The 22,618-nt window shown below is 58.0% G+C and overlaps 1 protein-coding gene across 1 annotated transcript in view; it reads right to left on the bottom strand.

Annotated features, from left to right (window-relative positions):
* SHANK2 (SH3 and multiple ankyrin repeat domains 2) overlaps positions 1 to 22,618 on the bottom strand; it is a 493,595-nt gene that overhangs the window by 393,913 nt on the left and 77,064 nt on the right. The window contains exons 4-6 of the mRNA XM_081790210.1: positions 10,333 to 10,536; positions 7,116 to 7,187; positions 5,001 to 5,109 (exon numbers count right to left, since the gene is read on the bottom strand). Of these exons, the coding sequence (XP_081646336.1) occupies positions 5,001 to 5,109; positions 7,116 to 7,187; positions 10,333 to 10,536 (385 nt within the window). The remainder of the gene's footprint in view (positions 1 to 5,000; positions 5,110 to 7,115; positions 7,188 to 10,332; positions 10,537 to 22,618) is intronic.

The raw sequence follows: 22,618 nt of genomic DNA, 5'->3' as shown, positions 1-22,618 counted from the left end.
GGTGACACGTGGTGGACCCGAGCACACGTTGGCACGGATGACAATCCACGCCAGCCCGACAAGCTGACGAGCTACGATCACTGGCCCGGAAACTAGCCCCACCGTTGGATCTCACCACAGGCGCCTGGCGAGACCCACTCGATCAAGGAGAAGTCTCTTAGTTCTCAATACGTTTCAAGAGTCGAAAGACGTCTCTGGCTTTATCAACACCCCGCCCTCGTGGTACCCGGGCTTCCTTCAAGTTGGGGAGCGCGGTGCGAAATAAAAGCACTAAACTCATTTTCGCTCAAAGTGCTCGTTTTGTTTCCTTCTTGGGGCTCAAAATACCACATGCGTTGTCCCGGCGGTTCCAACCAAAGCGGGAGATGAGCCCCCAGACCCTGGCGGCCGAGGCTTTAATTCTTTAGACCACCTTGGCCGTCACTTATTAAAATTTCCACTACAACGGGCACCGACGGATGGCTGTGATCACAGGCCGCCTTATTTTAATTGACAGGTGGTTCCATGGAGACTTAATTATCTCCTGTGCATCCTTCAATCCGAAGGGCCACTTCCCCAACCTCGGGGCCCCGCGGGCGGCCCAGAAGCGCCAGAGAACCGCACAGCCCGAGCACAGGGACGCGGCCCACGTCTGAACATCGTGTTTCCTGCCCTCAGGAAGCCCGCTGCTTTCTACTCTCTGCGCAGGGCGGGGCGAAGAAGTCTGCTTCTCAGCGGATCCTGCCGCTCGCCAACTGGCTTTGCGAAAGTCGCCAAACTCAGCGTGGACACCCGCTCCACTTGTCAGAGCCGGTGAGGGTGATGGTGTAGCGTCAGCAAGTGGGACGGGGCTGCAGCCCGTGGTCCCTTCCAGGGAGGGGAGGGGGCTCGCTCAGCGACCACAGACCCTCCGGCCCTGGACCCTCTGCACCAGCAGGAGGCCCGGCTGTGTCCCGCCAGGCACGCGTGTGAGAAGAGAGACCCACCTCCTTTCCCCCCTGGGGGTGACAGCAAGGACCCTGCGGTCTCAGAGCAATTAAACCTGGGCTCCGCCTCCTTGGCTCCCAGAGGACACTGGGGCGCAAAGAGGCCAGCTTCATGGGACGTAAGAGGACTGAGGCGCAAGAGGCTTTCCGCACCCTCGACACATCACGGGACGCTTAGCAGGCTGTGACGTAAGCACAGCGGTATTAAGCGCCCTGTCACCCTAGGGTGACTGTACCAGTTTGTCTGGGACCAGGGGGGGATCCCCGAACATGGGACTTTCTGTGTGGAAACCAGGGCCATTTCAGGAGAACGGGGACAAGTTGGTCACACGAGCTGTTGTCTGGAGGCAGCCCACTATGGCCAACTCTGAGTCGTCCCCGTGGGTCCAAAACAAGGAGAACCCCACGTCTCGAGTTTCCGCGGTGCTAACACGGCAGGGCCTTTCCGGAGACCTCACGGCGGGTGACGCATCGCCCTTGGACACGTGATGCGCTCTGCCGGGTGACGCTCCAGCGCTCCCGCCCCGTGGGTACCGTCATCCCACCGAGACCGGAGAGGCCCCTTCGCCTGCACCCCACACAGCCACGCGTCCCCGGACTCTCCCCGTCCCTCGACCGGAACAGCTGCTTCTCGCCCGGCGTGCGGGCACGCGTGAGGAATCCGAAGACGCCGGGGACGGAGTGGCGGGGCTGGGGCGCAGCAAGGGGCCGGAGGCACTGCCTGCTCAGGGTCTCGGGGCCGCACGCGGCCTCTGCTTCAGCGCTTTGTATCTTAACTACACCCCCTTTCTGCAGGCCGTACGTACTTCTGTTTGGCCTTTAAAAATAAAACTTGCTGTGTTCGCTCTTTGTTAGTTATACCTACATACGGTAAAAAAAAAAAAAACCTGCACGCGGATGTTTATAGCAGCTTTTTTCACAATTGCCAAAGCCCGGAGGCAGCCAAGACGCCCCTCAGCAGGTGGCGGACACACAAGCTGTGGTCCCTCCAGACAACGGGATCGCGTTCAGCGCCAAAGGGAAGTGAGCTCCCACGCCGTGATGTTACGGAGGAAACACAGACACATCTAACCAAGTGAAAGAACCCAGTGTGAAAAGGCCACGTACTAGAGGGTTCTGACTCTACAACACCCTGGAAAAAGCAAAACCACGGACACAGTAAAGACACTGGGGTCTGCCGGGCGTCGGCAGGGACGGAGGGTGAATGAACGGAGCACCGAGGGCCTCTTGGGCAGGGAAACGAGTCTGTGTATCACCGTAGGGACAGACACGTCACGGCGTCTGTCAAAACCCACAGGATGTGCAAGACCAACAGCGACCCCCAGGGTAGCCCGCGGACTCTAATTAGCAATAACCGGCTGGTGGGGTGTGACCATCAGCCACGCCAACGCGGGAAGCTGGTGGTTATCGGACCACAGAACTCCCACTTTATCCACTAACTTTTCTGTAAACCATTAACAAATAACGTCGGCTGATTTTAAAAGCAAAAAAAGCGGGTGAAGAGAAACCAGGGAAGATTCCGCTTAACAGAAGAATATTAACTACCACCAGGAGAAATCCTGACCCAGGGGGTGCCTGGGTGGCTCAATCGGTTAAGCGTCCGACTTTGGCTCAGGTCATGATCTCGCGGTTCATGGGTTCAAGCCCCGCGTCGGGCTCTGTGCTGACAGCTTAGAGTCTGGATCCTGCTTCGGATTCTGTGTCTCCCTCTCTCCCTGCCCCTCCCCTGCTCACGCTCTGCCTCTGTCTCTCTCAAAAATAAATAAACATTAAATAAAAATTAAGAAAAAAAAGAAAAGAAATCCTGACCCAGACAATTCATGTCTGGCTGCCACCCTGGGAGAACAATTGAAAACAAGTCTCCAGTTTCTCTGTCCAGACGAGAAAACAAATCCAAACCCACACTGCTCGATGGCACGAAGCAGCGGCCGGAGCGGAGACGGGGCACCCGAGAGGAAGACATGGGCCCCGACGGGCCGCGGCGTCCAGCTCCAGGCAGGGCGCGGGAAAGGGCACAGGCGTCTGGAGACAACCCGGGCTCTGAGCCATGTGGCTCCGGAAGCCGGGTGAGGGTCTGCCTTGGAAGAATCGTCACTGCCGACTGCTGCTTCTGGGTGACGGGGTCGTGTGGGAAGAAGGGCAGCCCAGAGTAGACCCTCGACCTCCCCCTACTGCCAGCCCCGCCCCGTGGACTCATCTGCAAACTGCCACGGAAGAGGCCAGGCTGGTGGACGCCCAGGCCAAAGGCTGCCCCAAGGAAGGAACCACAGACACCACAGACACACGTCCTCCCCATGTGTGCCCTGTGTGTCCCCTCAAGTGTGCCTTCTGTGTCCCCTCATGCGTGCTCTGTGTCCCTTCACATGTGCTCTCTGTGTCCCCTCATGCGTGCTCTGTGTCCCCTCCACATGTGCTCTCTGTGTCCCATGTGCATCCTTCTGTCCCCTCTATGCATGCGCTCCGTGTCCCCTCATATGTGCCTTCTGTCCCCTCCATGTGTGTCCTTGTGTCCCCTCTATGTGTGCCCTTGTGTCCCCTCCACGTGTGCCCTCTGTGCCCCCCTGCCACGTGTCCCATCTCCTGGCATCTCGGGCACTGAAGCTGTGGTCAGAAGTTAAATTTAGGAGACACACAAGTCAATGGTGATCATGCCACAGCAGCTTGAGCTGGGCGGGGGTGGGGGGGACACGTTTGGCTGGACAGGCACGAGGTGGGGGTCCTGTCCCAGCTCGAGGGGGTCAGAGGAGCCCCTAGAGATGACGAGAAGGCTCCATTCTTGAGCTGACATACGCGTCTGCTGTGGGCCCAGTAACGGCCCAGAGCGGTGGGACACATTTAAGTGACGGTGGCCCGGACAGAGGGCTGGCCGGTCCCCAGAGGAGGGGAAGCGGGGGCCCTACTGGCTGAGTGCAGGAGGAGCGCTCTCCCGCCCGAGGTGACCAACCTGCAGGGACAAACACTCCAGCTGCCACGGAGCCTACCTGAGTCCTCCTGGCCATCTCAGCTTGGCGTGCCTCCCGGCAGGGGACACCCTCCCCCGGGTGACTGCGCTCCGCCCCAGGGGACCTTGGGCAATGTCTGCAGACAGTCTGGTCGTCACACCTGGGGGTGCCACTGGTGCCTGGGGGGGCGGCCAGCGGTGCTGTGAACGCCCCACAATACAGACGCCTCCCCCCACAAACAAGTGCCCGGCCCCACCGCGGAGCAGGGTCCCACCATAAAAAGGAAGGAAGCCCCACCCTTCTGACAACACGGATGGACCCGGAGGGCCCAGCGCAACCTCAGCCAGGCAGACAGATGCCGTGTGAGCCAACGCGCCGAACCTAAAAACACCGACTCCCTAAAGAGAGCAGATGGAGGGTGTGGGTGGTCAAAGACAGCAACCTCCAGTCACAAGACGGGTGAGACCTGGGGACGTCGGTGCGGCCCGGGGACGAGAGCTAACGTCACCTTAGGGCACATGTGCGAGTCGCTGAAGGGATGTTAACCAGGCTTACGGGCTCCGTTCCCAAGGTGCACGTACACGTATCGGCTGGTTACGCTGCAGCCCGAAGCCAACAGCACGTTACAGGTCAACTACGTCTCGGTAAGACCGGGGAGGGGGATGAGACTAAAGAAGAGGCAGTGTTTAAAAAAGAAGACGTCACGGGGGCCGAGGTTGGGGACCCCCGTGATTCTGACCCGAGAACGACCAGCGGCCCACACGCGGAAGGAGGTTAGGAAGACGTGCGCGTGTCGGCGCGTGTCCCACGGGGGGTGCACGACAGCTCGTACGCCTTGCCATCCGTTCCCTCCTTCATCTGTTCGCTCATTCGGCAGCTGTGGATGAGCGCCGACCGCGTGCCAGGTGCCGGGCCGGCTGCCCGGCTCCGCCCCCCTCGCCCGCGACTCACGCAGGAGTGACAAAGCCCCTTCAAGAACCAAGGGAAGTGTCAGTGTTGCACACGCGTGTGCAGGGTGCCGACAGAAGCACCTCTCCGGACTCAACCCGCGCTCCAGCGAGGCGCACTGACGTCCCCCCCACCCGGGACCTGCCTCCGGTGTCCGGGTCATGGAAATTCGGATCCAAGCCGCGTTCCAGCATCTTGGTGATCTTTTCCACCGAGCGGTGCTGAATGTGGTCCGTGAACTTTTTCAGATTGGTCTAAAGAGAAAAACAAAAAGACAGAAATGTCTTAACGGGTCGCCGGGAAGGTTCCGTACAGGGTGTGCCCTGGCTTCCGCCCTGGAGAGGGAGCCGCCCCCGCCCCCGCCCCCCACCGGGCGCTGTGGACCCACCAGGCAGCGGCTGGGCGTCTGGAAGCCCAGCACGCGGCAGGTGCAACCAGGCCGCCCTAGATGCGGGTTTCAGAAATCTCTCGCCTTTCAGCCTTTTGCTGTCGCCAAGAGCCACAGGACTTTCCTTTGCTTTTGAAAGGACAAACCAGCTGGACCCCTTTGAAAAACTAGTTTCCCGGGTCCACCCAGGCCGTCAGACTCCACCTCTGGGGAGTGAGGCCCAAGGACTGGTGTTCGTGTTCTCTAGTCTCGAAAGCAGCAGCTGCGACGGAGAGCGGACAGGGCAGCCTCCTGCTGGGCTAATCCACTTTTGGGTGGACCCCGTGACTACGTGGATGGAAACAGGGACGCCTGGGCACAGAGCGATTCAAGGTGAGGAGCGACATTCACTTTTCGGGAGGTCAAAATGATCCGTGGGTCAGCCGTGGCGGGGAGGGATGTCTCCCCAGCTTTGCCCGGCCCCGTCTGCAACAGGGAGCAGACAGCCCCCGGGCTACCTGACAATGACCACGGTATCCCGTCTGCCTCCACCTGAAGACGCCAACCCTTGCCGCTGGCCCGATTCTGCAGCCCCCTGCACAGGGCTCCCCACACACACCGCAGGGGCAGCAGCGAGGGCTCCGGGACCTCCGGCCCGCCGACACAGGCTGGTTCTCCGCCCGAATGTTTTCTGTACATTCCACGGCCAGAATTAACAGATGCCCAGCGACACAAGAGACACTAGGTATCACGTAACGCTTTCACTGCTATTTAGTAACCGACGTCCTTATTAATCCGAAAGCACGTTCTTATCTACACTTCAGAAGGTAGTCAGAGCAGCCAGAAGCTTCCTCCAGACCTTGGGGTCTATACGCGGCCACCCGGCAGATTCCAAGGCTGGGCAAGGAATGTGCACGAGGGCCAGGAACATTAGTTGGGCCACAAAGTTGTCAGCACTCAGAGGACGGCGGGGACATGCCAGAGGGCAGAGAGCCGGCCACATCTGGCAACTTGAGCACGGAAAGAAATAACGGCATACCGTAACCGCTGAGCACGGTAAAATCCACGCGTCTACCGTGGCACAAATCGGGGACAGAACAAAAGCCAGGGGAAGCCGCTGGCTGAGAACGCCCTCCGCGAGCTCGCCTGGACGGCACCGGGACAGGCGAGGGGCAGGGTCCAGGCGGCTTCCCGATGCTGGCCCTCCCCGGGCTCACGTCCTCGGGCATCCTCAGAAATCACACATCCTTTCCAGCACTAAGGCAGATACGGCCACGCGCTCCAGCCCCAGCAGCCCCTGGACACGCACGGCGTCCCCGACCAAGGGCGGGAGCCCCGCCAGCAAGCCAGCCCTCACGGACCGCAGCCCGCGGCTCTCTGTCTCAACCCTGCCGGCCACGTGCAGGTCTCACCTCCGGGCGGTTTATGCGAACAGCTCTTTCGCTGACTCTGCGCTCAGTGCTGTCCTCCCTGTCGCCAGCGGTGGCTCAGAGAGAATGGCTACCCCTCCTCCCAGAAACGCCCGGGGGGGGGGGGGGGGGGCGTGCCCACAGCAGCGTCCCCTCTGATGCCAGTCGATCCACGAGTTGGCACCAGCATGCTTTCGTCACACAGGAGGAGAGGAGAGCCACGTCCAGGGGCTCTGGCGGGCGGACGCCCTTCCGGGCACCAGGAAGGCACGTTCATTTGTGTGGTTTGGTCAGGCCCACGGGGGCCACGCCAGCGGAGGACACACAGGTGCATGCACCTTGCCCCCGAGGGCACAAGTCCGGACCCACCCTGCGGCGGGGTCCCGCCTTCGAGGAAACCTCGTGGCCCCCTGATCCATGGAGACGGCGATGCCACGTAAGAGACACGAGGCCGGGTGTGGAAATGGCAGCCGTCCCCGCCTACCTTTGTGTGCAGCTTGGCCAACTGTTTCTCGTCCAGGCTGGATTGCTTATACACCCGCTTCTTGTATCGAAACTGGCACAGAGACAGAGACAGGAAGAAAGAAAACACGTGAGTACGTCACATGGTGTTCAAAGGCCACCTCGCGGAAGGCAGGGGCCCCACCGCCAACTCTCCCGGGGAAACTAAGCACAGTCATCCCACAGACCCCTGACATCGCAAGAATGACACCTGCGGGGATCCGCAGCCGCGGGGCTGAAAAGCCACGGAAAGGAGAGCCACCCAAAGGGACGAAGGAGGCGTATCCTCCCACAGAGAAGCCACGCAGGCGCTCCTCTGCGTTAGTGGTGATCGTGGTCCTCATGGCCGTGCGTGTGGCCCCGTGGACAAATCAGGATGTTTCTTTGACGTCCTCCCTCACCAACGTGCGTGAGAAGCCCGGCCCGGTGAAGCCAGCGTCCCCCGTGCCTCAGGCCTGGCCCGGGCTCTCCCCGCAAACGTGTGCCCCACCCCCCGCCCCCGAACTGGAAACCACACGTTTTCCTCCGACGTGTCGGAAGTGCCCAAGAACAACGTGCGGGTGCCAGTCGGCCTTGAACCCCAGCACCTCCGCCTCAGGCCGCGCCCGGAGGCCCCTCGGAGATAAAACGTGCCGGAGGCGCTACTGAAGGTTGGGGAGGGCGCCCGCGGTTTGCGGGAAGATTCCCGGCCAGGACACCTGTTCGGTTCCAGCCCCACCGACGTCCCGTCAGCCCGGGGCGGACGCTTTCCCGTCTCAGACTCCGGTTCCCGATCTGTCGGTGGGGACACCCGAGGACGGCGCGTGGGCATCCTGGCCCGGACCGGCTCTGGCCAGTTGCGCCCCACACCTCCCTGGATTCCGCCACAGCCTTGGGGTTTCATGAGCACGGGTGGGGGGTGGGGGGTGGGGGAGGAAGGACGGTGTGGGGCAGCGGGACAGCGGGGGCGGGGGGCCCATCCTGGCACCAACCCTAACTGCACACACAGGGTCCGAACTGACAAAATTCCTGTCGCAAAGACTGAAACCGGGCTTTCTGTCAAGTGTCAAAACAAGCCTGTGGTGAAGCCAGGAAGTTTGGTGGAAAGTTCCGGGACCACGGGCGCTGGCCACAGGCCGCAGGCATCTGTCTCCCCTGGCTGGACCGGCAGCAGGGGCCCCAGACCTGGTTTAGGACTTCTTCCCCCGGTTCTAGACTCGAGCAAGACCGCGTGCTCGTGTGCCCCACGCCCTGGGCTGCGTGAGGCCCTCGAACACCTGGTCTGTACCCGTCAGACCTCCGAGGTTTCGGGAGCCATGAGGGGTGACATCGGGAGAGGTGGGGGCTCACTGACTGACGCCTCTAAGGGAATCCGAGTCACCGGGACTCCTTCGGGGTATAAAAAGACGCTGGGGCCGCGAACGTCCCCTGGCGGGACGGGAAGTGCTCAGAGGAGGAGGACCGCTTCCCGAGGCACCCTCGTGTCTAGCCTGTGGCGACGGGGACGCAGCTCCCAACACAAACCCTTTCCCTGCTCTTTTCTCAGTGCTTCACACGCAGCCAACCACATTCTACCAAAATTCTCAGGGGCAAAGAGCTCACGGCCACGGCCGCCCCGACCGGTGGGAGGCCAGGCCCGTCTCCCTCCGCCCAGCGGATCACCTGGCGGGATGGAGGCCCGAGGAGACGAGTAAACAGAAGTACAGTCCCTCCCCCGTTTGTAGCAGATCGCCAGCAGCCCATGGACACCCTCCCTTGAGCCTCACGGCCCCCCAGGAAGGCGAGAGTAACGTCCCCTCGATTTCAAAGCCGGGAACCCGAGGCCCAGAGAGGCTGGGTGGCAGGTCCAGGCCACACAGCTACCAGGAACAAACCGAGCCCCGTGTGGGGTGACACACACGCGAGAACAGAGGTGCCCCCCCCCAACAAACCACCCCCTCAGCCCCCTGACACAAGTCCCTGGACAGGACGTGGGAGGGAAGGCGAGTGTGTCCCTTCTGGAGTCCACGGCACTGCCCTGCCCAGCTTACAGGGTGTCCCCACACCCTCTCCTTTGGTTCTCGGGGGGTGGGGGACCGGCCGGAGGCACCCTCTGATCAAGAGTGGGTTCTGGACGTCCTGGTCTTCTCGCCAGGTTTTACTCCCAATGTGGAAATGATCAGTCCCCAAAATGAATCGCCCATTTCCTGTTCCCGGTCTGTCACCTGCCACTCAAGCGTGAGGTCCAGCACACCCGACCTTGACAGTCCTGTGCACGGCGAGCAGGCCTAGGAAGTGTCTGGTGCTTAACAGGCCCCCGACGCGGGAGGTTTTTTTTTTTTTTTGGCAACGGATACCCATTTCACGGAGAAGCAAACTGAGGTACAAACAGCGAACCACAGGATGCCAAGTGGCACCCCATCTTTTCCTCCACTGAACCCTTCCCTCTGGTCTGACACATGTTCCATCCAAATGGGGGTCCCGATAACCTCAGCCTCAAAGTCTCTATCAAGCCCAGAAACGTGCAGATTCGGTCCGGCCTCGGTCCATGACCTCTCTGAGTCCAGGGTGATCTCGTCGCTGAGAATATGGCAAAGCCCACTCAGCTTGCTCACGGGCCGGTGACGATTCCCCACGTGCAGCCCCCCACTGTTTGAGGAGGCTGAAATGAGCCTCATGACTCGACAACAGCAACGGGAGAAATGACCACTTGCCAGCGACTTGCGGAACTGCCTTAATACGTCACGGGGACATACCGCGTGTAAAGCCGGGGGTCCGAGCAGCAGGGGCCGGTGGCACACTGCGTGTGGCCCAGGTTGCGCACTGACCCTTCACGAGGCAGCCCGGACCGACAGCAGCTCCGAGCCCACTGGTCATTCCTGGGCAAGAAGCAGGAAGGAAATCCTGCCTCTGATCACAGCCGGATGGCCCCTGGCCACCCCACATCCAGGGACACGAGACTGACTCGGGGAGGCGGAAGCGGGCCCCACTCTGCACCCCAGGACCCGCAGGTCCCCGCGACATGACCCCAAGTCGCACCCGAGGTTGGCTCACCCCAAGATTTCTCAAAACAAACGGAGCAAAACTGGTGCGGCCGTCTGAGCTTCGCCAAACCAGGTGCAACCCCAACCTCGCAACGAACCTCGAACTTGGGGGTCGCTGCCCAGTTGAAGTCAGATCTGGAGTCCCGCGAAGGTCCTCCCCCCCACCCCGCATCCAGGCCGCGAGGCAGACGCCGGTACCTCCAGGGAGGGGATGCCCTTGCCCGCGGGCTGCGGGTACTCGCGCAGAAGCCGCTCCTCGTCCAGGAACTTCCCGTCGCGCCCGTTGCTGGCAGGCTGGAACAGCCCATAGTTCAGGACGTCCTTCAGGCTCTGGTTCAAGGAGCACAGAATCCGCTGCTTTGCGACCCACACGGTCGCGTCCGGGTCAAACCGAAGGCACTTCTGCAGAGGAGGACAAAGACGCCTGATCAGTGGCACATCCCACCCGGCACGTGGCCAGAGATGTCAGAGGGGTTTCCACAGACGTTCTCTGAGCAGCGGATCCCCGCCCCCACGCTTCAGGACGAGAAATCAGACCCCCTTGTCGCCCGGATGGAGACACGGTGTCAACACCGAAGGAGAAAAGCAAGGACTGAGCCACTGGCTTCTGCGGCCTTGACTCAGACCCTTGGCACCGGCCGTGGTTTTCTGGTCAACCACGCCGGCCGCCTCGGGCAGCTCCCCCCACCGCATGGGGCTTCTCAAACCCCCAGCGCTTGTGGACACCGTGTCGACCCCCCGGCCACCCAGCAGAGCGTCTGAGGCAGCACGTGCACTGGTCACGAGCGTGAAGGTGACGGGGAACACGCTTTGAGAGCCGCAGCTCAAGCAGAGCATAGCACGATTTGCCTCGTACGTCGGCCGCACGTCATCTCCGACACGGATGGAGGCCTCGGCTCGTAACCTCTCTGGTGGGAAAGTCCATGGCAAGCGGCCGTGCCACTCCACCGGACTGTGGACAGACCAGCCCCGCCACTCCCAAACCAGAAAGGAAGGCCGTGATGAAACACAGTTGGACTTAAAAAAGTCCCATGGGTTGCCAGGAGTGGCAAAAATCAGTCACACCTTGCAAAAGTATAACAGTGCCACTAAGTACCCAAAGGTTATGCTCCCGGGCCCCCTTCTGGGAGATTCACCAACGAACCAGGAAAAGCAAACGCAGCATCACATCTGCTTCTAACCACGTCTCGTTTTTTTAAAGACTTTGTTTTTCCACTTTTTTAATGTTTTTTTTTTTATTTTTGAGAGAGAACACACGCAGTGGAGGGGCAGAGGGAAGGAGGGAGGGAGGGAGGGAGAGAGAGAGAGAGAGAGAGAGAGAATCCCAAGCAGGCTCCGTGCTGTCCGTGCAGAGCCCGAGGTGGGGCCCAATCCCACGAACCACGAGATCGTGATCTGAGCTGATATTAAGAGTTGGATGCTTCACCAACTGAGCCACCCAGGCACCCCGTGACTTCTCATTTTTGTTGAATTAAAATGATGTTCTATTGAACGGCCATCAGCCGGGGCTCGAGATGGCCTTGTCACTGTAAAAAAAACCTTCAAAAAGGACAGGAGGCTGGGACGGGTTCTCTACTGGGGGTTGGGCGTGCCCAAGGACACGGAGGCCCTCCCCGCATCGTCCCGTGCCTCGGCCTCCGGGAAGCACCTCCCCGCCAGGTAAGAAGAACCTGCCCCACTCAACAATGAGGAACCTTCAGCAGGCAGCCCAGGGTCCCGCTGCCAGGAAACCTGACCCTTACACATGATTCACCCGTCCGTCCCTCCCCACTGTCAATGGCTGAATTCAAGGGTGACCTCGGAGCTCCCTTGGGGCTACCGGGCTGGGTGGGGGCAGGCTGTTCACTTCGGTGACGCTTCATGACTGCAGCCGCAGCCCCGGCCGGCCTTGGCTGGGTGACGGGAGTATCTGGAGACACAACAAACTAGATCTGCCCGACGTGACCGAGCGGGGCCGCAGATAACACACACGCCAAGTCTTGTTTCGGGAGTCGCCATTGGCCTCTGGTTCCAACCACACAGACACCCAAGTTCCCTTGGATGCCACCACCCCAGGCTGACCTGGGGCCCCTGCACTGTGGCCAGCAGGTGAGCACCCAGTGGAATACGGGCTGGCACCTGCTCCCAGGGGACCCGTGGGCCTTGGCAGGTGATCACAGAGCGCCCACTGCCACTCTGGGCAAAGCCGGGGTTGCGGAGTCTATGCCCTGGGCGGGCCAGTTCTGCACAACAAAGAACCGTCCTGCTCTAAGAAACACCAAGAAGACCCAATTCAGAACCTTCTAGAAGGAGCAGGAGCTTGGCGGTCAGGAAGGCCTGGGCTTACAGCCCAACTGGTCACACTACCTTTGTGATCCTGGGCGAACCCACCGGCCCAGAAGTCCCTGTTCCCAGGGTGAAAATCGGAACCCACCTAACTCGAGGGGCTCGTAAGGGTCAGACAGAATGTAAATAATACAGGCCGTTAGGGGTTGAACGTGTCCCGCAAAGCATGCTGACGTCCTGACCCCCTTTATCTGTGCGTGCCATTTATCTGGCAATAGGGTCTTGGCAGATGTAATCGAGTTAAGATGAGGTCGTAACAGAGTAGGGCGGGCCGCAATCCACTGTGTCCCTCTGAACAGGGAAATTTAGGCACGAACGTGCACGCGCCACGCAAAGACGGAGGCGGAGACGGAAGCGGTGCATTCCAAGCCAAGGAGCGCCAGGCATCGCCACCAGCAGCCGGGGCAGAGGCCTGGCCCGGACTCTCCCTCCGAGCCTCGGGAGGAGCCAGCCCTCCCCGCCGCCCCCGGATCCCAGCCTCCAGCCCCCAGGAGATATCCCGGAGACGATACACGTCTGTGGTTTAAACCCCGCAGGGCAGGGGTGGGGGCACAGACCGGGACTCGAGCACTCAAGGCTGTAGATTAACCTCGGCGGACCTGGAAGGTACAGGCCAGGGAGGAGTCAAGGAGCATCTCCGGGGTTTCCGGAATGGGAGGTGGTCCCACCACTGAGATTTGGGAGGGTGTGTGGGCGGCGGTCAGTTCGGGCTGGGCTGGGCTGTTGGATCGCGTTGTCGGCAACAGAGAGTTGACCCTCAAGTTACCCATTGGCGTGCTGGTGTCTAAGTCGCCGTGTGCACAATGGACGGTGTGCTTGCGCTCGTGGCCAGTGTGCGCCTTTGTATTCAAGCCCTGTCAGAGCAACCATCCCGCCACTGCTGGGCTGAGGAGCTGGTTCCAAGTCTTACTTCAGAAGGGGATTCCCACTGGGCGATCATCTGCGTCGGAACGGCTTTGTGGCCCTTCGAGGGCTTTCTTTTGTGCGTGCGGCCCAAGGCCCGGCCGTCAGGTGGAAGGAGAACACGCTTCCTCGCAGCCGTGTTTCACCGTCTCCCCCAGCACCAGTGTCCCAGCACTTTGTCGCTCTATTTTGCAAAGCTATTGGGACCTCAGAGGCTAGACGTTCTCCCTTTGAAAGAAAGGATTCAGAATCTCCTATGTGTTGTCCTTTGCCCTAGAACTTGAGAATCTGAGACTCAGCTTCGTTTTCTGGGAAATGGGAATAATAATGATGGTGATGGTTTTTATATCACCAGTAACCATCGTATTTGTTACATGTAAGCGTGTCGTACAGATCGTTTTCATTACATACGAGTATGTGATTACACGTAATTATATCTACGACAATAATCACGATAATTCTGCTCACTCGTGGTTGTGGTGAAGGGAAGTGTGGTTACACAGTTCCTATGTGTTAGGATTCAATCAATGTCGACCACTACGGTCTCAACGTCACCATCAACATGACCACCACCACCATCATTGTCATCTCCAGGCTCTGAGCTCCTTAAGGCGCAAGACCCGCATCTCAGTCACCTCGTGTCCTCCCACCCATGCCCTTCCCAGGGCTGGTACGCGATCCTTTATGCAGAAGACAGAAGCCGGAGGAATAAAGGCGTTCCCTTAAGCCACCCTTGAATGGCAGTAGCTGGGCCCTAGGATTCCTGACACCCAGGCTATCTTGGCAATACCCCCTGTGCTATATGAGTCCTCTGGCAAATCGCTCACCCTGAGAATACCTGTAACAGATTATGAAGCGTACCCATCTCCCAGGGCTATAGGGTGACGGGAATCAGGTACCAATCTTTCTCAACACCTCATCAGGCATCACATGGTAAGAGTGGGGTGAGGAAAGGTCACTTCAGGTAGAAACCGTCTTCGTGCTCCGTCTGCCAGACTCATCACTCCCCCCCAGATTTGTCCCCTGCTGATCCTGTGCTGAGCCCTTGACCTGAAATTCCCATCCCCAACCCTCCCGTGGCTTTTTGTTCCCGGGCACTGTCCATGGTGTGCGTACCCTCCCAGACAGCTTACTTATTCCTCCCTTGGGGCATCCACGGGGGGCTCATCTGAGCACTTATGTTCAGCTTCTCCATCCTGTCTGAGAGTGGAGTCTCTCACTGCCTCCAATATGGCCTAGGGCTGGTTTTCTCACTGTGGTTTTCGTGGCTCCCAGCTGTCATTCATTGACTGGACGACCCACGCCAGGACTGCCCTCGCAGCAGGGCTGTGTCTGATGGGCTGCTGGGGAAGGACGGGGGTTGAGGAGGGGTAAGTGAGGAAAGGCAGCGGGACGTGTCTGGTGTCTTCTGAGCTGGCCGCACGGTGGGCTTTCCTGGAGCCGCGTGTGAGCACGTAGGTAGCACCCACCACGCATGGAAGGAGAGGGGTTACCTGGCACGCCAGGTCGTGTATGTGCCCTGTGCACCTGCACCTCCAGCTGACCGTCCCTTCCCTGCCCCGCCTGCCAGCTGAAATCATACTCACTCTCCCAACAGGGCCCAGGACTCACCCTCTGTAGCGTCCCTCCAAGTTGAGGTGACCACCAAATGTCCCGAACAGAACCCAGGGAGCTGATCTGACTGCCCACGGACCACAGTGGACCACAGCCAAGCTACTCGGCCGACCGCTGCTCCCTCTTGTCCAGCCTGTGGTCACAGCCTCTCCATCCTGCATGTACTTTGCCTCACGACATTTCAGTAACCGTCACTCTTTGATCTCCTGGTGCAACACCCCAAATGCCGAGACGTCCAGAGCCACCTGGAAACCTCCCAGAGTGTCTGGGCTGGGCCGCATGGCTTAAGATACCAAAAAACTGCAAGAGGATGTAATGACATCCCCAAGACCCAAATCACAGCGGCTTCTCCCTCAGGCCTGATGAGCAGAGCATTCGTGGTAGCTTGGGAAGGGAGGTGGGGCTGACAGGGCAGAGAACTGCGAAATCTAACAGGGAGAGCAGGACTCGGTGACCGACATCAGCCTCAGTTCAGGGGTCCGTCCCAGAAGCTCCTAGGGTTTCCTGGGGCCAGCATCAGGTCTTCTGAGCCCCAAGAGGCCTTGACTCAGTGGAGAGAGGCACATTCGAACACAGGGAAACCATCCACATCTTCTTCTGAGATGTCCCCCCTCAATCCTGTGCACGGGCCCCCCCACCCCGCTGATTAGTGTTCCTCCCTACTCCAGACTATGAGCTGCTCCGTGGGAACAAGGCCGTGTGTCTATTTCTTGGCACATCCACACCTGAAGCTCCGTAAATACTGATGGAAGCGAACCGCACTGAACACAAGCCTCCAGAAATGGAATGCTCCTGGGTGACATAGCCCAACACAGAGTAGGGTCTGGTCTTGACCACAGTGCGGATGGATGCCGGGAGCTGCTGTGACCACGGGCTCGCTCTGCACCCAGGACACCGGGAACACATTATCTCGTTAAGATACGGCAAAGATCCAGAGAGGGCAGACCTGCACCCGTGTTTGCAGAATTGTGAGCAGTACAGCTGTGGTCGGCTGGGTGGTTGACGGTATGAAACTCCACCCTTCCACTGGTAAAGCTCACGGCCAAACTCAAGTCTAAAGTGAAGAGAGTGAGAGCCGCCTACTCTCCTGCTTGGTCAGCATGAGTCGTAGCCGTTCTGCAAGATGTCAGGCTCACAACCGAGAATACCAGGACACAAGGGGAAGAACACGGACTTGGACACAGACAGAGGCAGACACCCAGTCTGTCTGCCACGTATGCTGGGTGTATAGGTTCCTAGGGCTGTCGTGACAAAACGCCACAGATGGGGGCTTAAATCACACACATTCACTGTCCCCCAGTCCTGGAGGCTGGTGTCCAAGGCCCAGGCGTGGGCAAGGCCAGGTCCTCCCGAGGCCTCTCTCCTTGCGTGTGGACGGCTCCTACCCCTGTGTCCTCAGGGGGGTCGTCCCGCTGTGTGCGTCCGTGTCCTGATCTCCTTTTTAAAACACGGTTCCTACTGGATTAGGTCCCACTCCTATGACCTCATTTTACATGAATCATCTCTTTAAAGACCCCACCTCCAAATATACTCACATTCAAAGATGCCAGGAGTTAGAACTTCTGCAGAGGGATGGGGGTGGGGGGACAACTCAGCACATAACTCTGTGACCATGACCAAGTCTCTGCCTCACACTAAGGACCACAGGCCTGGGTGGGCCACGTCTGGGGTGTCGACTAACTCACACAATCCGTGAAGGATCAAAACCCTTGTGCTCTGGCGTCATGTGCCCACCAACGCCCAAGTGGACATCTCTTGTTTTGACTTGCAATAACACGGTAAGAGAATTTCATGGAAAAGAGTACACCGTTCTCCACATCTGATCTGGGTCCCGGACAAGGGGGATGATGGCAGTCATCGTTGTGTGAGGTCTTACAAAGGTCGGGAAGGGGGTAGACAAAGCTTGAAAGAACGGCAAATATCACACTGCATAAAATAAACACTGAGAGAGTGGCCGGTCTGGAGGTCAAGTAAAGAACCATCGACACGGCAAGGTCGGAGGGCACAGATACCTTCGGTCCACTACATGCAGCACGTCTGTTCGTTCATGTTTTCCAGAAGACACTTCAATCCACCGCACTCTTGACTTCCACCCGGAAGAGTTAAAAAAACAACGAGGATGCCAAAGCACTCGGGGGTCGTGAAGCCAAGGGGACACTCCCTGGATCACCCTGTGGGGACCCAGAGCTGGACACACAGACCCGAGGGAGGATAAATAGCCCAGCTCTTGGAGCACCTGCAGACAGCATCCAGCAAGAACTCAGGATATTCTGGAAGAAATGCAGGCTTCTGAGCACATCACGCGTTGCAAAGAAGTGCATTTCACAATTTAAGACTTCCTCCGGGCCACACTTTAGGTCATTATCAGTCCCTTTAAGATGCAGTTTAAAAGAGCCATAATAGGGGAGCCTGGGTGGCTCAGTCAGTCAAGCATCTAGCTTTCAGCTCAGGTCATGATCTTGTAGTTCATGGGTTCGAGCCCCGCGTGGGGCTCTGTGCTGACAGCTCAGAGCCCGGAGCCTGCTTCGGATTCTGTGTCTCCTTCTCCCTCCGCCCCTCCCCACCCTCTCAAAAATAAACATTAAAGGAAAGTTAAAAATAAAGAAATAAGAGAGCCATAACACACAGAACTTGCCAGGGGCCATTTCAAGGGACACTCAGGCATGTTCGCGCCTTTAATAACGGCTGTTCACGTGCCATCCGCAGATTTGCCCACCTCCGAAATACAGCCAACGCCAAGGCAACCCAAACCGGGACGGGGCAGTTTCCAAAGGAAACACTGCTCCCTGCTGTGCACAAAGACCTCTCGGGCTGGAACCTGTGGCGACAAACAGGCAAGCGCCCTCACGGCTAAGGCATGAAGATTAAAATGAGGGATTCCGAGGGAAAAGGAAATGCTGGGTGACCTTGACTGAGGACAGCCTCGTGCGTGGATGCTGAAGGAAGGCCAGGAGTCATGAGGGTGCTTCTGGATGTCTGAACGCTAATAAAGGATAAAGTGGCCGTGGATTCGTTTTTCGAATCGGAATAAGTCCTTTCAAATGGTAAAAGCCTAACTACCACCTGGTGCTCGGTCGAAGCGACGGGCGAACCGCGGGCTGGGGCTGATTTTTAAGGGGCGAACTGGTGGTCCTCCGCCATTGTCAAGGTGACGGTAAACGGAGAGGCGCCGCTCAGAATCTGGGCGTGGCCCACGTCTCCAGGGAAGGGAGTTAATTCTTCTCTCCTGATGGCCATCGTCAGGCGGCCCCCGGAAGTGGAGTGGGGGACAGGACGTTTGGGGTTGGGACCACATGGTTGCAACTGCTGACACGTCTTCTCACGGGCTCCGGAGGTCGGGACGAGTGCTCCTGAGTCCAGAGGGGAACAGGGAAAACTCAGAACGGCTCCCAGAGCCGCACGGCTGTAAGAGGTGCAGCTGTAACTCACGGGCCCGGAGGCAGAGCCGGACCCACCGGGTCCGGGCAGCACACGGAGCCATGGGCCAGGAGGGCTGCCCCGGCAGGGGTGTGACGTGGACGGGAGACGGGCAGGGGCCGGGGAGGTGGCGGTGGATGCCACACGGACACTGTGGGGAACGAGCCCCCGTCCATCCAGGGAGGAGGTGTGGGAAGAGAAAGGTCAAAAATGGGCAGGCAGGACTCAGACCCAGCAGGACGAGTCACAGAGATCCGACCACAGAAGGTGCTGGAAAAGCGCCTCGCTCTTGGATCTGACGCAGGAAATTAAATATTGACGGTTCGGCCCTGGCACGGCCACCTTCTGGGTAACTCTTATCAGCCTGGGACTCCGGGGGAGGAGGAGACGTCCTAATCTTCACCAGCGTGGCCTTTGGAACCACAGCGTTCCCAACACAATGTGGGATTTGCCAAGGGTTTTTTTTGCAGAATGTGTAACCATTCCAGACCAAAGTCACTTCCCCAAACAGTACTTTCTCAGAGAGAAAAGCTTAAGCAGAAGGGCGCAGCAACTCAGACATTTGTCACACGGGCTACGGAGACCCCGGCAAGCCAGGCTGACCTCTCACGTATAAAACATTACCCTACTACCTAACAGGAGCGGTAGCATGGAGTCCTTACAACACAAAACCGATGCTGGTTAAAGAGGGTTGTCTTATTTTTGTTTGTCTTTTTAATGATGGAAATGGAAGTAAAGCCCCTCTCAGCCTTCAGCAAGCTGCCCTGCCATGATCAAGGCCTCCTCTTGGAGCCCTGGCCGTGCTTTAAACCACTTACAACCCACCAGTTCCCTGATTAAAACTGTAAACTGTAAACCACTCCATTTAAGGACAGGGAGGTCGGTGATCATCACCGCCATCACAGAGAAAATGGAGGCAGAGGGAAGTCGGTGGCCGGGCAAGGGCGGGGGCTCTCTTTGGCCTTAGCAACCAATGAATGAAACCACCAAGAAAACCAGAGTCACGCCTTCCACGTCCCCCAAAAGTGATCCAAATGGGGACTACAAAGGACACAGGAGGGTCTCTCAAAGAAGAGATCAAAGATCCAGACCATCTGTTTCTGTAATGAAAAAGGGAGGGAGAGACAGACTGAGAGATGGAGAGATGGGTGGGTGGGTAAAGGGAGGGAGGGAGGGATGGGTAGTTGGATGGGGGGGTGGATGGATGGGGGAGGCAGGGATAGAGGGAGGGTGAGATGGAAGGATAAATGGATAACTGATGGATGGATAATATAAAAGCCAAATCTCAAAAACATACCTGCCAGATGGAAAAAGTAAGTTACGAATGACATGCCCAGTATGATGCCGGGTACATATGTTCTTTTTTACACGACGCAACACTATACAGCGATCACTGATACACACAGGCAGCGAGCAAGAGGGATTCACACTGAATTTAAGACAGTGCTTCTGCCGAGGAGAGGGGGCTGGGTGTGAGGACTAAGGGTGACTCTGACCTTATCGGGCCAAACATTTTAATCCTAGGATAAAAAAGTGACAAAATGCTCACCACTGTCAATGACTCATAATAGATAGATACAATGGTATTTATGATATCATTCTTTGTATTGTCCTGTATTTTCAGTTTTCTGTATATTAAAAAAAAAACAAACAGGATCATACAAAGACCTAAGGTATCTCTCTGCCTCTTGGGGGTCTCCTTGGCGGAGATGGGAGTCAGCCCTGGGCCACACTGCATAGTGTGAAAATTCTTGAAGGAAGAACATTATCACCATCGTCTCCATCGGCCCCCTGAATCCTCCTGACTTTTCTTTCAGGGCAGAAAATGTGCTCAAGCCCGGGTCAGGTACAACTGATTTTCTAATGAACTCTACCATCCCAAACAAATTTCCTTTCGGTCAGCAAACGAGCGGGCAGGAAAGAATACATTCCAAGACAGGAAGATCCGGAATCAAAATGGCGGCCTGAAAGACTGACACATTTTTGGATGCAAGAGTTTTTCACCTCCGTGTTGCCTGGGCTACTCGATGACACGCGAGGCCATTTAATGGTGGCTTTCAAGGCACCAATGTGGTAAGCACTGGTCTCAGGGGCAGACTTGAGGGATGCTGGGCTTGCCTCCCACAGGAGAAGCAGACAGCTAAGGAAACCACGGGTCTGTCCCCCAGTCCACACAGTGGGGGATTCCACTGAGAGGGAATGTGCAGAAGAGGCAAATCCAGAGGATGGAAAGCAGATGAGTGGTTGCCAGGGGCTGCGCGGCACGGGGAGGGGGGCTGACTGCTGAGGGGCAGAGGGTTTCCTTCCGGGGTGATGAGAATGTTCCAAGATTAACTGCGGCAACAGGTACATTCATCTGGGAATTGCCTAAAATCCGTTGAACCGTATGCTTCTCATGGGCAAACTGTATAGAAGGTGAATTCCAGCTCAATTTTTACAAGATATTGTTTCTCCCCTTTACTGAGAGACTATCGAAACACAGGCATCACATTTTATTTTTATTTTTTTTTTAATTTTTTTTTTAACGTTTATTTATTTTTGAGACAGAGAGAGACAGCATGAATGGGGGAGGGGCAGAGAGAGAGGGAGACACAGAATCGGAAGCAGGCTCCAGGCTCTGAGCCATCAGCCCAGAGCCGGACGCGGGGCTCGAACTCACGGACCGTGAGATCGTGACCTGAGCCGAAGTCGGAAGCTTAACCGGCTGAGCCACCCAGGCGCCCCAAAGGCATCACATTTTAAAACTTGTTGACATACGTCACAATTAAGGACCGTTCGGAAGGCCAGACCACACTCTCCTGCAAGAGTCATACCTCCTCCGATCCCACCGACTTTGTCATCAGGAACCTGTCCGCGGGTCTCCGCCTTCATCAACGCCCCCCTGGCTTCTTGCAGGAGCCTCCTACCTGCTTCTGCTTCCTTCCTTCCTCGTGGACCCCACAACCCAGAGAAGCCAAGATCCCCCTTCTCAAATATTAACGAGGTCATGCGCTCTGCACCGAGCCTTCCACAGCAGCTCTGCTCAGATGTCCCCTCCTCCACTGGTCGGAGACGAGGGTTCAGATGACGTCATTCACTCTCTCAGTGACAGTGTTCATTCAGCCGCACCAGTCGCTGGGGCACAAGGACGCACAAGACAGACCGGGAGCCCCGGTGGAGAGAGACGCTGGCCAAGGAGTCACGCGAGCATGTACCTGTGGAATCACAACTGTGCTGGGGGCGCAGGGGAAGCAAGGGCCACAGGGCCACCTCATGGAGGATCGGTGGGGGCCGGGGAGGTGCACCGGGTAAGCATTTGATCCTCATCCTTGAAACCCTAAGAGCTCCTGGGGGAGACCGACAGGACGCGGTGGAACTGTGTTTACGCTACGAGCGTCTCCTGCTGGGTGGGCTCTCCTGGGCCGGGGGGAAAGGCGGGGATACAGACGGCAGGGTGACGGAGGTGGACAGGATAGCCGGGGTCCAAGGGACCCAGAGGGCTCAGGACAGGACCCGGCATTGGACTGGTAAGGCGTCCGGCGGGGATGAACCCCTGCGTGCTGGCTCGGATGACAGAATCAGACGTTCACGGCCAAAACGTGGACAGCAAGGTGTGGCCCATCCATCGACGGAATGCTCCTTGCCAGTAGAAAGGAGACAAGGTGGATGAGCCTCAAATCTCTTCCGCTGCGTGAAAGAAACCAGACACGGAATCTGCATCCTGCATGACCCCATGAACACCGAATGCCCACAACAGGGCGACCACAAAGACACGAGGCAGGGTAGCGGACGCAGGGGCTGGACGTGGGCGAGGACGAGCTGCGGGCAGGCGGTGAATGGGAAGATCCCCGACGCAGAGGGTGGTGACGGCTGCACGACTCAGCAAATTCCCTGAACGTCCCTGTGTGGGTATCCTTAAGAGGAGTGCCTCTTACGGCTTATAAATTGTACCTTAATAGGGGCGCCTGGGTGGCTCAGTCGGTTGAGCGTCCGACTTCAGCTCAGGTCACGATCTCGCGGTCCGTGAGTTCGAGCCCCGCGTCAGGCTCTGGGCTGACGGCTCAGAGCCTGGAGCCTGCTTCCGATTCTGTGTCTCCCTCTCTCTCTGCCCCTCCCCCGTTCATGCTCTGTCTCTCTCTGTCCCAAAAATAAACGTTAAAAAAAATTTTTTTTTTAAATAAATTGTACCTTAATAAAGTTGTTTTTTCAAAGCTAACCACTAGCTGAGAGGGGGAACGGCAGTGGG

This window comes from Panthera onca, chromosome D1 (genome assembly GCF_046562875.1).
Source record: "Panthera onca isolate mPanOnc1 chromosome D1, mPanOnc1 haplotype 2, whole genome shotgun sequence".
In the NCBI taxonomy this organism is placed as follows: Eukaryota; Metazoa; Chordata; class Mammalia; order Carnivora; family Felidae; genus Panthera; species Panthera onca.
The sequence above is the reverse complement of the archived record's forward strand: the minus strand, read 5'-3'. Positions and strand labels throughout refer to the sequence as shown.